The sequence below is a fragment of the Vulpes vulpes genome, chromosome 13 (assembly GCF_048418805.1).
Source record: "Vulpes vulpes isolate BD-2025 chromosome 13, VulVul3, whole genome shotgun sequence".
Taxonomy (NCBI): domain Eukaryota; kingdom Metazoa; phylum Chordata; class Mammalia; order Carnivora; family Canidae; genus Vulpes; species Vulpes vulpes.
Window position 1 is genome coordinate 57,768,891 of NC_132792.1, and position 12,910 is coordinate 57,781,800.

Here is a 12,910-nt window from a genome sequence, read left to right on the forward strand (position 1 = left end):
TATATATATATATATTTTTTTTTTATGATAGTCACAGAGAGAGAGAGAGACAGAGACACAGGCGGAGGGAGAAGCAGGCTCCACGCACCGGGAGCCCGACGTGGGACTCGATCCCAGGTCTCCAGGATTGCGCCCTGGGCCAAAGGCAGGCGCCAAACCGCTGCGCCACCCAGGGATCCCCTGTGCTTACCATATATTAAATCAAGCCTTCACAAACATAAATTAAGCAGAGTTAATGTTATAATCAAGCATTCATATGGCTCTTTCAAAAACTCTTCCATAGAACTTTATTTCCATGGATTCAAGTTTAATTTCTTGCCCTCCCCACCAGGCTCCAAATGAACTATTTTACCAAGTCCCATCCCCCTTTGCTGAAGTTAAATTTAGCCTCCACAAACACAGCGTGACCATTTACACCTTTGGGCCTTCAATGGAACAATTCTACTGTACTAAAAAGACATTGCCTCTTCCGTCTAACTGTAAAAATCAAAAGTATCTTTCAAGTGTCTGCCCAATGCTCACTCCCCTTGGAAGCTGTCCATCTCAACTTCTTCAGCATTTAAGTCTATATATTTCAACAAGTTATGTAATGCCTTCTGCTGTTCCTGTTTCATGTCTATAATTCATTTTGTCACAAAATAGCTTATATACTTTATCAGGGCAAAGTTTTTATTTCATTTATCACTGATAACATGACGGTTTCATCTTTCCTATTATTTAATTTTGCAATCACACTTCTGATTTTATCCTTGTTCATTTCTGTCCTGATTTTTATCCTGAGACTGGTGATTTTGATGCTTAACTTGTCCTGATTCTATCTGCCTCCAGGATGGCCTTGATATCTGTTTGGTTCTTGATCTTTATTTTGTCTCTAGTTTCAGTTTTATTTCCTATGTTTAGTGCATTGCAAATTTTTTCAGCTTGACCCTGAATGGCAAGTAAGGGCCTGCTTTGGAGACAACAGAAAGAAGAGAATTCAAAATTGAAGCACGAGACAGGCACGAAAGAGCTTATAGTATCTGAGGATTGGGATGAAGTTCTGTGTTGCTAGAAAGTACCATTTAGGTATGTAAAGAGAGGCTAATGCTTAGGGATTAGGTTGTATATGAAAAAACAAAAGGGGGGGGGGCTAAGTATGGCTTTGTAAGCCATGCCGACAAACTTCCAACTCTCATCTAGCAGGAAACAAAGCCAAAAGAGATTATTAAGCTGGAAAGTGACTTAAACAGATTTATTCTTATGGGATGCTGACTCTAGAAGTCATGTCAAAGATGGATTTGCATGGTACAAAGCTAAGTAATAACCTAGGACACAAGTGATAAGAAGAATATATTAAAGAAGCATGGAGATGGGATTCACAACACTTAGGGAGTTAACTGGACATGTAAGGAGAGTCAGGGTACAGAGACAGATGAGAACATCAAGAGTTCTGTTTAGATATAATGACTATATATCCGATTTGAACTCCAATCCCCACCTCGAAGTAAGTAGTTAAGATGAGCAACCTGCAGCAATAAAGTCATGGGACCAAGAAATCCACTGCCAAATTCATCCATCCAGAAATCATAAGGATCTGAGGTCTGGCCTTGAGTTAAGGGTAGAAGAATAGAGGCAATGGACCATAGGTTCAAGAAAAGAACTTTGAAATGGTAGAGTTTATCTTCTTCAATAAGGTTAGCTTCTAAAGCCCAAACGAAAGGTAAAAATCACCCTTGAAAATCCCTAAAGAAATAATTTTTTTTTTTTTTAAGAAATAATTTTGGAGACTGAACTTGTCTCTTACTACAGTAGTCCACCACTTATTTGCAGCTTTACTTTCCTTTTTTTCCTTTTTACTTTTAACAGTTTCTGTTACCCATGGCTGACTGCATCTGGAAGATCATCCTCCAAAGAATCTTATCAGCCTAACACTATGTCATAATGCCTACATCATTACTCTCACTTCATCTTATCACACAAAGTATTTTATCAGCTCACATTGTCACACTGTCTCAGAACTCAGATATTCTGAAAGACCACATTCACATAGCTCTTATTACATTATCCTGTTAGAATTTTACTGTTGTTGTTAATCTCTTAGTGTATCTAATTTATAAATTAAACTTTATCATAGGTATGTATAGATAGTTAAAAACAGAATATATAAGGTCTGGTACTTTCAGAGGTTTCGGGCCCAGACTAGGGGTCTTGGAACATACCCCCATGGATAAGGGGTCTATGTGTAGGACTGACATAGCCCATTTCCCTTCAGCATTGAAGCAATCACAGTTTCTTCAGCTGAGCACCAGACCAAGTGGTTAGGCTACTGTTAAAGATGTAAGAAGAGGGCAGCCTGGGAGGCTCAGCAGTTTAGTGCCGCCTTCAGCCTATGGCCTGGTCCTGGAGACCCAGGATCGAGTCCCATGTCAGGCTCCCTGCATGGAGCCTGCTTCTCCCTCTGCCTGTGTCTCTTCCTCTCTCTCTATCTCTCTGTGTCTCTCATGAATAAATAAATAAAATCTTAAAAAAAAAAAAAGATGTAAGAACAATGTTTAAAACACATTCCTCAGTATACTGGGGCCCATGATGGGGGATATGAGATCTGAGAACTAAGGGGCACAGATGAGATTCAAGTTTTCAAACTTAACAGTTTCAGAGCACATGCTGCCTGAGAATGTACACTATTTAAACCACTATTTTGCTTAGCACATATAACAATTTACATAAACCATGAAGTAATTGTACAGTATTCCAAATATCCAAATGTTAATAATCAAACATGCCCTCTATAATAATTGTTTGTTAAAAATGTCTCACTAGCAACATGTTCACATAAAGATGCATCCATGAGATTAAAAATAATGAATTTACAAACCTTTTTCCTACATCCAAATTAGCTTCAGTTTCCATTTCAATATTGTTACCATTAGGTTTATCTTGAGAAGTTGTTCTTGACCTTTTACTTTCCACTACTTTTGCTGCTGCCTTAAAAAATGGGGTTGTGGAGGAGGAAGGAATCCATTAGGTCATTTTGAACAAATAGTATTAAAAATAAAGCCTTCTAATATTTTGATAGTCATAACCAATTTATCTGTTCACAGGTCAATAAAAGACTGCATTGTGTTCTCTCCAGTAACTATGACATCAACAGCAGCTGCTTTAGTTACCTGCTTGGTCTATAAGCCTTATGGAGAAAATCTTTCCTTGTATATGTATTTGATACACACAGTGCTTGCTAGGCAATTTTAAGATAAAAGGTTACTTTAAAAAAAAAAAAATCAATAAAAATCCCAGATTGGGGCACCTTTGTGGCTCAGTTGGTTAAGCATCTGCCTCTTGATTTCGGCTCAGGTCATGATCTCAGGGTTGTGGGATCAAGCCCCAGAATGGGCCCCACGCTGAGCGTGGAGTCTTCTTGGGATTCTCTCACTCCCCCTGCACCCCCTTAAATAAACAAGCAAAATCTTAAAAATTAAATAAAAATTAAAAAAAAATTCTAGGTATCTACTACACTCCCTTAATCAGTACTCCATTATAACATTAAGTTAAAATTAAATCTTTTTAGGGACACCTGAGCGGCTCAGTTGTTGAGTGTCTGCCTCTGGCTCAGGGCATGATCCCAGGATCCGGGACTCATGGAGTCCCACATTGGGCTCCTCGCAGGGAGCCTGCTTCTCCCACTGCCTGTGTCTCTGTCTCTCATGAATAAATAAATCTTAAAAAAAAAAAAAAAAATCTTTTTAAAAGGTCCTTCTTCAGCCCAATTTTACTTTTTCCAAAAACATGTTAAAAATTTCTTTAATCTGTTCTCTCCTCAACTTTAATTCTGAAAAATTTCCCCAACTCTTATTTCATAAAGTTTAAAGACACTGCAAATATCACTAATAAACCCTTTAGATTCACTAATTGTAACATTTTGCCATTCTTCTACAAAATCACTAAATAAAATTCTGATTATTTTTTAAGGATTTCTATTTCAAGTATTCCCCTTTATAATAACAATTTCTCCTTACTCTACTGTTAGAGTCTGAAACATGCATACCTTCATAAGAAAGGCTGATGATTTTTCGTTTATCACATAATCCACATAACTCTTAATTTTCTCCATCATGTGGTTGTAGGTGAAGTGTTGAAAAATGGAGTGAAATGTGTCTTTCTGAGAGATTATCACAAGCAATTTCCTTTTTAAAGGCTAAAGACAACAGGAAAAATGTATTAACACATAAATCACAAATAAGATAGAAATTTTATTTTATTTAATTAAAAAATCACATCTTAAACTCAGAGACACAAGAGATTTTTTAAAATAAATTCTCCTATTTTAAACGGCTCACCAATATATTTTTTCTTACTTTTTTAAAAAAAACCTACTTTGCATTTCACACACACACAAAAGGATTAAAAAATGATGAACCTGAACGTCCACTGCCAAGTTTAAGAAAATCTCATCTGGGGCAGCCCCAGTGGCGCAGCAGTTTAGTGCTGCCTGCAGCCCGGGGTTTGATCCTGGAGACCCAGGATAGAGTCCCACATCGGGCTTCCTGCATGGAGCCTGCTTCTCTCTCTGCCTGTGTCTCTGCCTCTCTCTTCGCAATCTCTGAACAAATAAATAAATCTTAAAAAAAAAAAAAAAAAGAAAGAAAGAAAATCTCATCTGTACAACTGAAGACATTGTTTACTACCATAATGATTGCATCTCCAGCTTCTCCTCTCCACAAGGTGGCCATTATCTTGAATTTAGAATTTATCATATCCATACATTCCTGTAACTTGCACTAAGTATGAATGTACCTTTAAATATATGGTACTATTTAGCATATGCATATTTTTCTGAAACTTGCTATGTTTGCTCAACTCTGTGACATTTATCCATGTTGATTTGATTTTTATAGAATTACTTTCACTATTAAACAATATTCCATTGATCAAAAATACCATTTATTCATCCATTCTTCCAGCCTTTTGAAAGATTTTAAAAGCTATTTTCTATTACTGTAATACTGTTGAACATTTTTCTACAGGTCTTCTTGTGGACAGTACAAGTTTCTCTTGGACATACTTCTTTCAAGGCTGGTTATACAATAAAAGCTACAGATCCTTTAAAAAATTCTACTTAGGCTCTATTCAGATCAATTGTCTTAGCAGGGCAAACAAACTGTCTTTTTTTTTTTTTTTAAGATTTTATTTATTTATTTATTCATGAGAGACAGAGAGAGACAGAAGCAGAGACACAGGCAGAGGGAGAAGCAGGCTCCATGCAGGGAGCCTGATGTGGGACTCGATCCTGGGTCCCCAGGATCATGCCCTGGATCGAAGGTGGCACTAAACTGCTGAGCCACCCAGGCTGCCCTCTTTGTTTTTTATAAATAAAACTCCATGGCTTTTAGGGGAGCCTGGATGGTTGAATGGCTAACTCCTGATTTTGGCTTAGGTCATGATCTCAGGGTTCTGGGATCAAGCCCTGAGTTGGGCTCTACGCTCAGAGGGGGTCTGCTTAAGATTCTCTCCCTCTGTCTTTCCCCTCATTTGGGCTCTAAAATAAATAAACCAACCTTGAAAAACAAACCGAAAAACCCGTTCATGGCTTTTAAAATGGGCAGCAAGAATAAAAACAATTACTTTAGGGTATTTACCTAGAAGTAGAATTGCTGGAATGCATACTTACAGATTTTGCTAAAATGCTCTCCAAAGTTTAAGTACTAATTTATAGCACTAAGAAGGTATGGCAGCCTTAACATTTCCCCACTCTTTGAGCCAACTGTTAGTATTCTAAGATATTTTAATCATTGTCAGTCTGAGGTATAGGAATACTATTTCAATATATCACATGGGATTACCCTGATTACTCACGCTAGTGAAGTTAAACATTTCTCTTATGCTTACTGGCTGTAAGGTTTCCTCTTCTGTGAAGTACAGAGTGGGGTTTGCAGTAGCCTAACAGTGCTAAGGCAAAAAAGTAGAGGCAAGGAACCCAATAAACAGATCAGGCTCTCAGCTGAAATCTCTGGAGGGTCATACCCTAGGAACAGGGGCAAATTAGAGACAGACCGAGCCTTAATAAAACTTCAACCAACTCTTGACTCAGCACAGTCCCTCAACAGATTAAGGTGACCACCCCCCAACTCTCTACAAGCACAGAAAAAGGTGCTCAATTTCACTAGTCAAAGAAAGAGAAACTGAAATCCAATGTGATGCTACTACATATTTGCCAGAATCACTAAAAGGAAAACTACAGAGAAGGTCTGTGAAGCAAGTACAACTCTTCCACACTACTGAAGGAATGGACAGAACCACTTTAGAACACTGTTTGGCAATATCTACTGAAACCGATTATGTACATATCTGATAACCCATCAATTCTATTCCTAAGTATATAACCAATAGAAACACATATGTATTCTACAAAGGATATGTAAAAGAATGTAATAGCCAAAACCCGGAAATAAATGTTGCTCAACAGTAGAATGGAGAAGTTGCATATTCCAACAATGGAACATTGAGAATAAATGAACTATTGTTACAAGCAACTCCATGGATCAATCTTACATAAACTTGCTATATGATTGCATTACATAAACTTTGGAAACAAGTAAAACTAATCTTGGATGTTATAAGTCAGGATAGTGGTTATCCTTAGGAAGGTGGGAGGGATAGTGACCGGAGGGTGCTGGCAATGTTCTTTTTCTTGATCTAGGGGGTCATCACAAAAGCATGTTTCTTTTGTGAAAACACATCTCTTTATACACTATATTACATGTATGCTACTAAAGGTATGCTGCTGTTCAATAAAAAGTTCACGGGATCCCTGGGTGGCGCAGCGGTTTGGCGCCTGCCTTTGGCCTAGGGCGCGATCCTGGAGACCCGGGATCGAATCCCACATCGGGCTCCCGGTGCATGGAGCCTGCTTCTCCCTCTGCCTGTGTCTCTGCCTCTCTCTCTCTCTCTCTCTCTCTCTGACTATCAAAAATAAATAAATAAATAAATAAATAAATAAATAAATAAATAAATAGATAAATAAATAAATACTTTTAAAAATAAATAAAAAAAATAAAAAGTTCACAAAAAAATGTATAAAACTGGGGATCCCTGGGTGGCTCAGCGGTTTGGTGCCTGCCTTCGGCGGGGGCCTGATCCTGGAGACCCGGGAATAAGTTCCACGTCAGGCTTCCTGCATGGAGCCTGCTTCTCCTTCTGCCTGTGTCTCTGCCCCCTCTCTCTTTTTTTTCTTCTCTCTCTCTCTATGTCTCAAATAAATAAATAAATAAATAAATAAATAAATAAATAAATAAATAAAATCTTTTAAAAAATGTATAAAATTATCATTTCTTTAAGTTTTATTCCAACAATGCTTTGTTTTTAATATTTAAAAACTAAGTTCAATTGACCTTAACATTACACATATACACAAAAACTACTAATTATCACGTAAGAAACCTCTAGAAATAAGCTAATTATAATGCTTTTTTTCTGGGGGTACTTGGGTAGTTCAATAGGTTAAGCAGCTGCCTTCAGCTAAGGCCATGATCCCAGGGTCCATCAGACTCCCTGCTCACCGAGAAGTCTGTTTCTGCCCCTCTCCCCTGCTCATGCACATGCTGGCACTCTCTCTCCATCTCAAATAAATATATAAACAAAATCTTTTAAAAAATGCTTTTTTTCTCTGCTTGTGCTGCCCAATATAGTAGCCATTAGCCATAAGTAGTTACTGACCCCTTGAAATGCGAGACCTGAATTTAGATAGAAGTATAAATACACACCAGATTTCCAAGACTCAGTACAAAAAACAAAGTGTAAAATATTCCACTAATACTTTTTTATGTTGCTTAAACATTAAAAGTAATGTTTTTGGATGTATTTTGGGCTAAATGAAATATTAAAATCCATTTCACTAGGTTTTTTGACTTACTATGGCTACTAAAACACATATGACTTGCAATTATATTTCTATTGGACAGCACTGCTCTATACTGTTTAAAAGATAAAGCATCCCTTTCTTCCTCTAGTGTTCTTTCATTTACTTCCATAGAAGCAGTTCTAAAAAATTCTGATTCTAATTTAAACAACTACCTCATAAGAATTCGGGTCATCAAATATTCTTTCAAAGACTTCTTCTGCTTCTTTAAAATTGCCATTTTCCATACAAACAGCTATAGCCTAAAAGACAGGATGACAAATACACATCTTAGATTATTTTTTAAAAATGTAAAGTTGCTGTTTAACATTGAAGTAAGTCTTGTTACGTCTAAACTACTTCACTATCTTTTCAAAGATGAAAACTGTGGTTTGAAAAAGATGTAAAAATTTTTCATTGGCCCCTTGCATATTTTATTTGCTGGTGAATGCCCAGCTTTCTAGATCTTTTGAATTTAGGCCAATTAAAAGCAGACATTAATAAACAAATTAGGAGCTACATTATGTACACTTAAGACCCACCTAAATATTAATTTTAGCAAAAGGAAAATGAGGGAGGAGGTAGATGGTGTTCATGACAGGAGGATATATAAAATTAGCTAGTTAGGATCCCTGAAAAATCTCTAATAGAAACCTAGGAAGCCAGATGATTCTGAATGATCATTTGATAAACTGGCCTTTCTGATACTGTAGTAAAATAGGGACCCATCATTACCATCTGGGTAGGTCTGTAAACTTTGACAAGCTATTTAACCTTCTGTGCCTGTTTTTTGTATGTCAAATGGTGGAGATATAAGCACCTACTTGTAGGGCTGCTATAAGAATTGAAGTTCTACATGAAAAGTGCTTAGAATAGTACCTGACAAATAGTAATGTATTACATGTTTGCTATGTATTTACAGTAACCTACTCAACTTTATCTTAGTATATTAATGATGGTCTCCTTCTCTAGAAAGCCCCAAAACAGACATAACAAAACTCTCTGTCCCAGACTGAAATTCTTAAAAGTAGCAGTCATATTTCTGCCCATTCTCTTCCAGTTTAATTCTACTGGACAGTCACCATACTAACAATAATTAATTTTTGGGAAGGTGGGACATCACCTGGATTTTCTCTCCTACCCAACCATAAAATAATTTTCTAAAAATGAAGACAAATTTATTTAACTAGAACAATCCTTAGTATTTGCTCTGCCCATTAGCAAAATATACTTTCCCTGCTATTTTATCTTTGGATGACTTTTCTCAGTCTTCAATAGGTTACTCCTTAAATTTCCTCTACAAGGTTAAAATTTTACATTATCTTATTTACAAAAATCCACTGATTTCTTACTGAATACTTATTTTTTTCATATTTGTAATCTTGAATAGAAATTGGGAGAGCACAAAGCACTGGTTTTTGAAAGTTGCTTTGTGATCTTTAAATCAATGCAGTATATTTTCTTACGTGGGGGCAATACATACTTAAGTAGCAAACATTAAGTCCTAGTTATTAGAGCATGCATCAAGACTATAAACCAAAGGTCAATTTACTAAAGAGAATGATTATATTAAGTTTTACTTTGAGTTTACTGCCCAACTTCTATTAAGTGGCCCTTGGTTTCTTTAAATGTGTTTATTTTCTAGCAAAATAATAATAATGCAATACACATACATACCTGAATTTTAATTAAATTCTGTATTTCTTCATGAAGCTTGTCATGTTCTGTTTCCATTGAAGCCCAAATCATCAGGGCTGATTCCAACGGTGTAATTTGTTCATCAGTTTCAAATTGTGCATCTTTTAAAACCAGAACAAAAATAAGTAACTTAGGAAGCTAAGTAGAACCTTACTTTGTCAGTTTTTTATGAATTAATTTCTTTAAATATTTTCTGAGTATATACTATGTACCAGGCACTATTACTGTATCCAACAGGTTAGCCAAGTGATTTTTCAAGTTAATTTCCTTTTCCTTCTTTGAAAAATTAGAAGGAGAATGCAATTTAAATGTTAGCAGCTTCAACAATTTCTACTTTATTTCCTATTCTCCTAATTGTTTCTCCAATATTTTAAACATAAAAATATATTAATTCATATACAAAGTCTCTCTATATTTCAGGCCCTGTGTCAGATATTTAGGATACGACCAGGAAGAAAAAGACAGTTCCTGCCCTTATGAAATTCATGTGCCAGCTATGAAAAAAGACAAACCAATGTGATTGGTACTTTACCAAAATTATTTATTATGCTGGTTTTCTCAACCCTACCTATGCCTCGAAATCATCTGAGGAGCTTTTAGAAAAATACAGATGCCTAGACCCGTCCTTTAGAGATTGATTTAATTAGTACAAGGTAGAGCCCCATGTTATCTGTATTTTCCAAAAACTCTCTAGGAGGGTCTAGTGTATCTGGGAAATAGAAGATTAGCTCTATGAAAGGATACCAGAAAAGAATCCTTTATGAAAGAGAAACCATCCAAATTGGGACATTTAGGATAAATAGGAGATAACTAAGTGAAGAGGATAAGGAGGGGAAGGAGAACATTTCAGGAAGGCAGTAACAGAACATAAAGTACAGGAGGACAAAAGATATTCACACTCATAGTCAACACATATTAAGGTCCTACTATATGTTAGGCGCTATACTAAGTGCCTAAGATGCAGTAGCTCCATTATCCACACGATTTCTTTAAAAGAGTATATAATATATAACATTATCAACCTTGTCTTATAAAGTAGGACCTGAGACTTAGGTCACATAGCTAGCAAGTAGCAGAAGTGGACATCAGAACCCTTAAAAACCACTACTGTGTCTCAGAAACAAGTTCTTCCTGTGTTTCAGGAATAACAGGATGCCTGGTAAGTCTAGAGTACATGCTGGAAAGCATGAAATACGAAAATGCAAAGGCAGATTGCCTAATCCTTCTTCATTTCACATTGGTCTTTCTTTTAAAACCTCATTTCAATGTTTGTATTTCCTATTCTTTTTGGACTGACATTATCTAACCCATCTCATGAATCTGTTGCCCTCTTATAAATGTGAGATATAGAACAAAAATGTGTCTATGTTAGATCTTTAGAATGTTTTTAGTAGACTTTCACTTTCAGGTAGAATGTAGGACACTGCAGTAGGCCAACACTCTCATTACATGTAGAACAAAGTAGGGTAAGTTGCAAAATGATTGCTAAAGACATGGAATAGTGGTGGAAGCAAGAGAACTAGATGAACTACATTTCCAGGGGTGAGGTGAGTGGATGATTTGTAGCTTTTCTTCCTTGGCTTTGTTTGCTTATAAGGATGAGAATTCAGTGTATTCCAGGCAGGGAGATTTTACTGGGGTAAGGTAAATGAAGGCTTTTAGTGGTTTCCTTGGGGCTAGCTTGGTGGACTAGAAATTAGGAGAACTGAAAACACATGGTTGGTTTTTGCCTCAGGACACTCGCTGAATTCTGGAGCACTGCAGAAAGCTGAAGTGGAAAGGAAGGAAGCCTCCCAGAGTCCTCAGATCGAGTCCTACATCGGGCTCCTTGCTCAGCAGAGTCTGCTTCTCCCTTTGCCTGCCACTCCCCCTGCCTGTACTCTCTCTCTCTCTCTGGCAAATAAAGAAAATCTTAAAAAAAAAAAAAAAAAAAAAAAAAGTATAAAATATATCCGAGATTTCAAAGACTGCAAAAAAAGGGGTAAAATATCTCATTAACATGTTTTATACTGATTTTATGCTGATATATAGTTCAGAAATATTGGGATAAGTAAGATACTGCTAAAATTAATTCTACCTATTTCTTTTAAATTATATATATAGCTCACATATTTCTACAAGGCAGTGCCACTACTGAGCAACCACTTTATTAAAAAAAAAAAAAGAGTTATGCATAACTGAAAATCCAACATGCAAATTAAAATAAAATTTAGCTGCCTCACTTGAGTCCATTATGCTGAGATATATTGATTCTTGATAATTGACATGGGTCTATTATGTCTAAAATATACCTAAAAGGGGATCCTGGTGAATTTCAAGATCAATGGGGTCACACACAAAAATCTGCATTTCTTTACAGAAAGAAAGGACAGGTTGGGGGACAGGTTGTAGGGGAAAAAAAGTAAGATTCACTGAACAATTGCTAATATACGAAACAAAGTTGGCATTTCAGAATATGTTGTCATATTTAATTTACAAAACAACTGTTAACAACCACACTAGCTTATTGTCTACATGGTCAAGAATTCTACAATTATGTCTACATTCAGACGGTTTTCTTCTTTAGCTACAGGCCCAGACTACCTATAATTCTGTCTCCCTAACATTTACTCTGCTTCTAATCCTATTCACGTACAGGCCTAGCTTCACTACCAAAATGGAACATACTATGTAAGCCAGAACTAGATAGTGAGGGCCATGAGAGTGGTACTAACATATTGGGATTTTATGTAACACAACAGGATTATAAGTAAGCAGCTCATGTTAAGTACCACCTACCACCTGGTACTTTTGGGAAAGCATTTCATAAATTGTAAAAGTCAACATAAATATGTAATTATTTGCAACAAAAGGTGTTTGAAATGACTATGTTGTGGGGCAGCCCGGGTGGCTCAGCGGTTTAGCGTCACCTCATGTCGGGCTCCCTGCGTGGAGCCTGCTTCTCCCTCTACCTATGTCTGTCTGTCTGTCTGTCTCTCTCTCATGAATAAATAAGTAAAATCTTAAAAAAAAAATGACTATGTTGTAAGTATCAGCCATTTCTAATAAACTGAAGCAGTCTTGGGCAGCCCTGGTGGCGCAGCGGTTTAGTGCCACCTGCAGCCTGGGGTGTGATCCTGGAGGCCTGGGATCGAGTCCCACGTCGGGCTACCTGCATGGAGCCTGCTTCTCCCTCTGCCTGTGTCTCTGCCTCTCTCTCTGTGTCTGTCATAAATAAATAAAACTAACTAACTAACTAACTAAATAAATAAAGAAACTGAAGCAGTCTTGCCTGTTACAATCTAAAACAACCTGTGGCGATAAAGGAGGGATATTATACCTACAAATCATATTTGCCTATCT

General features: G+C 36.7%; 1 protein-coding gene across 3 annotated transcripts in view; it reads right to left on the reverse strand.

Moving 5' to 3' along the window:
• The window catches only part of TERF1 (telomeric repeat binding factor 1), a 37,312-nt gene that overhangs the window by 17,664 nt on the left and 6,738 nt on the right, over positions 1–12,910 (reverse strand). For all 3 annotated transcript variants that reach the window (XM_026012574.2, XM_026012584.2, XM_026012591.2), the window contains exons 3-6: positions 9,548–9,669; positions 8,047–8,133; positions 4,022–4,171; positions 2,855–2,964 (exon numbers count right to left, since the gene is read on the reverse strand). In XM_026012574.2, coding sequence (XP_025868359.2) covers positions 2,855–2,964; positions 4,022–4,171; positions 8,047–8,133; positions 9,548–9,669 — 469 coding nt within the window. The remainder of the gene's footprint in view (positions 1–2,854; positions 2,965–4,021; positions 4,172–8,046; positions 8,134–9,547; positions 9,670–12,910) is intronic.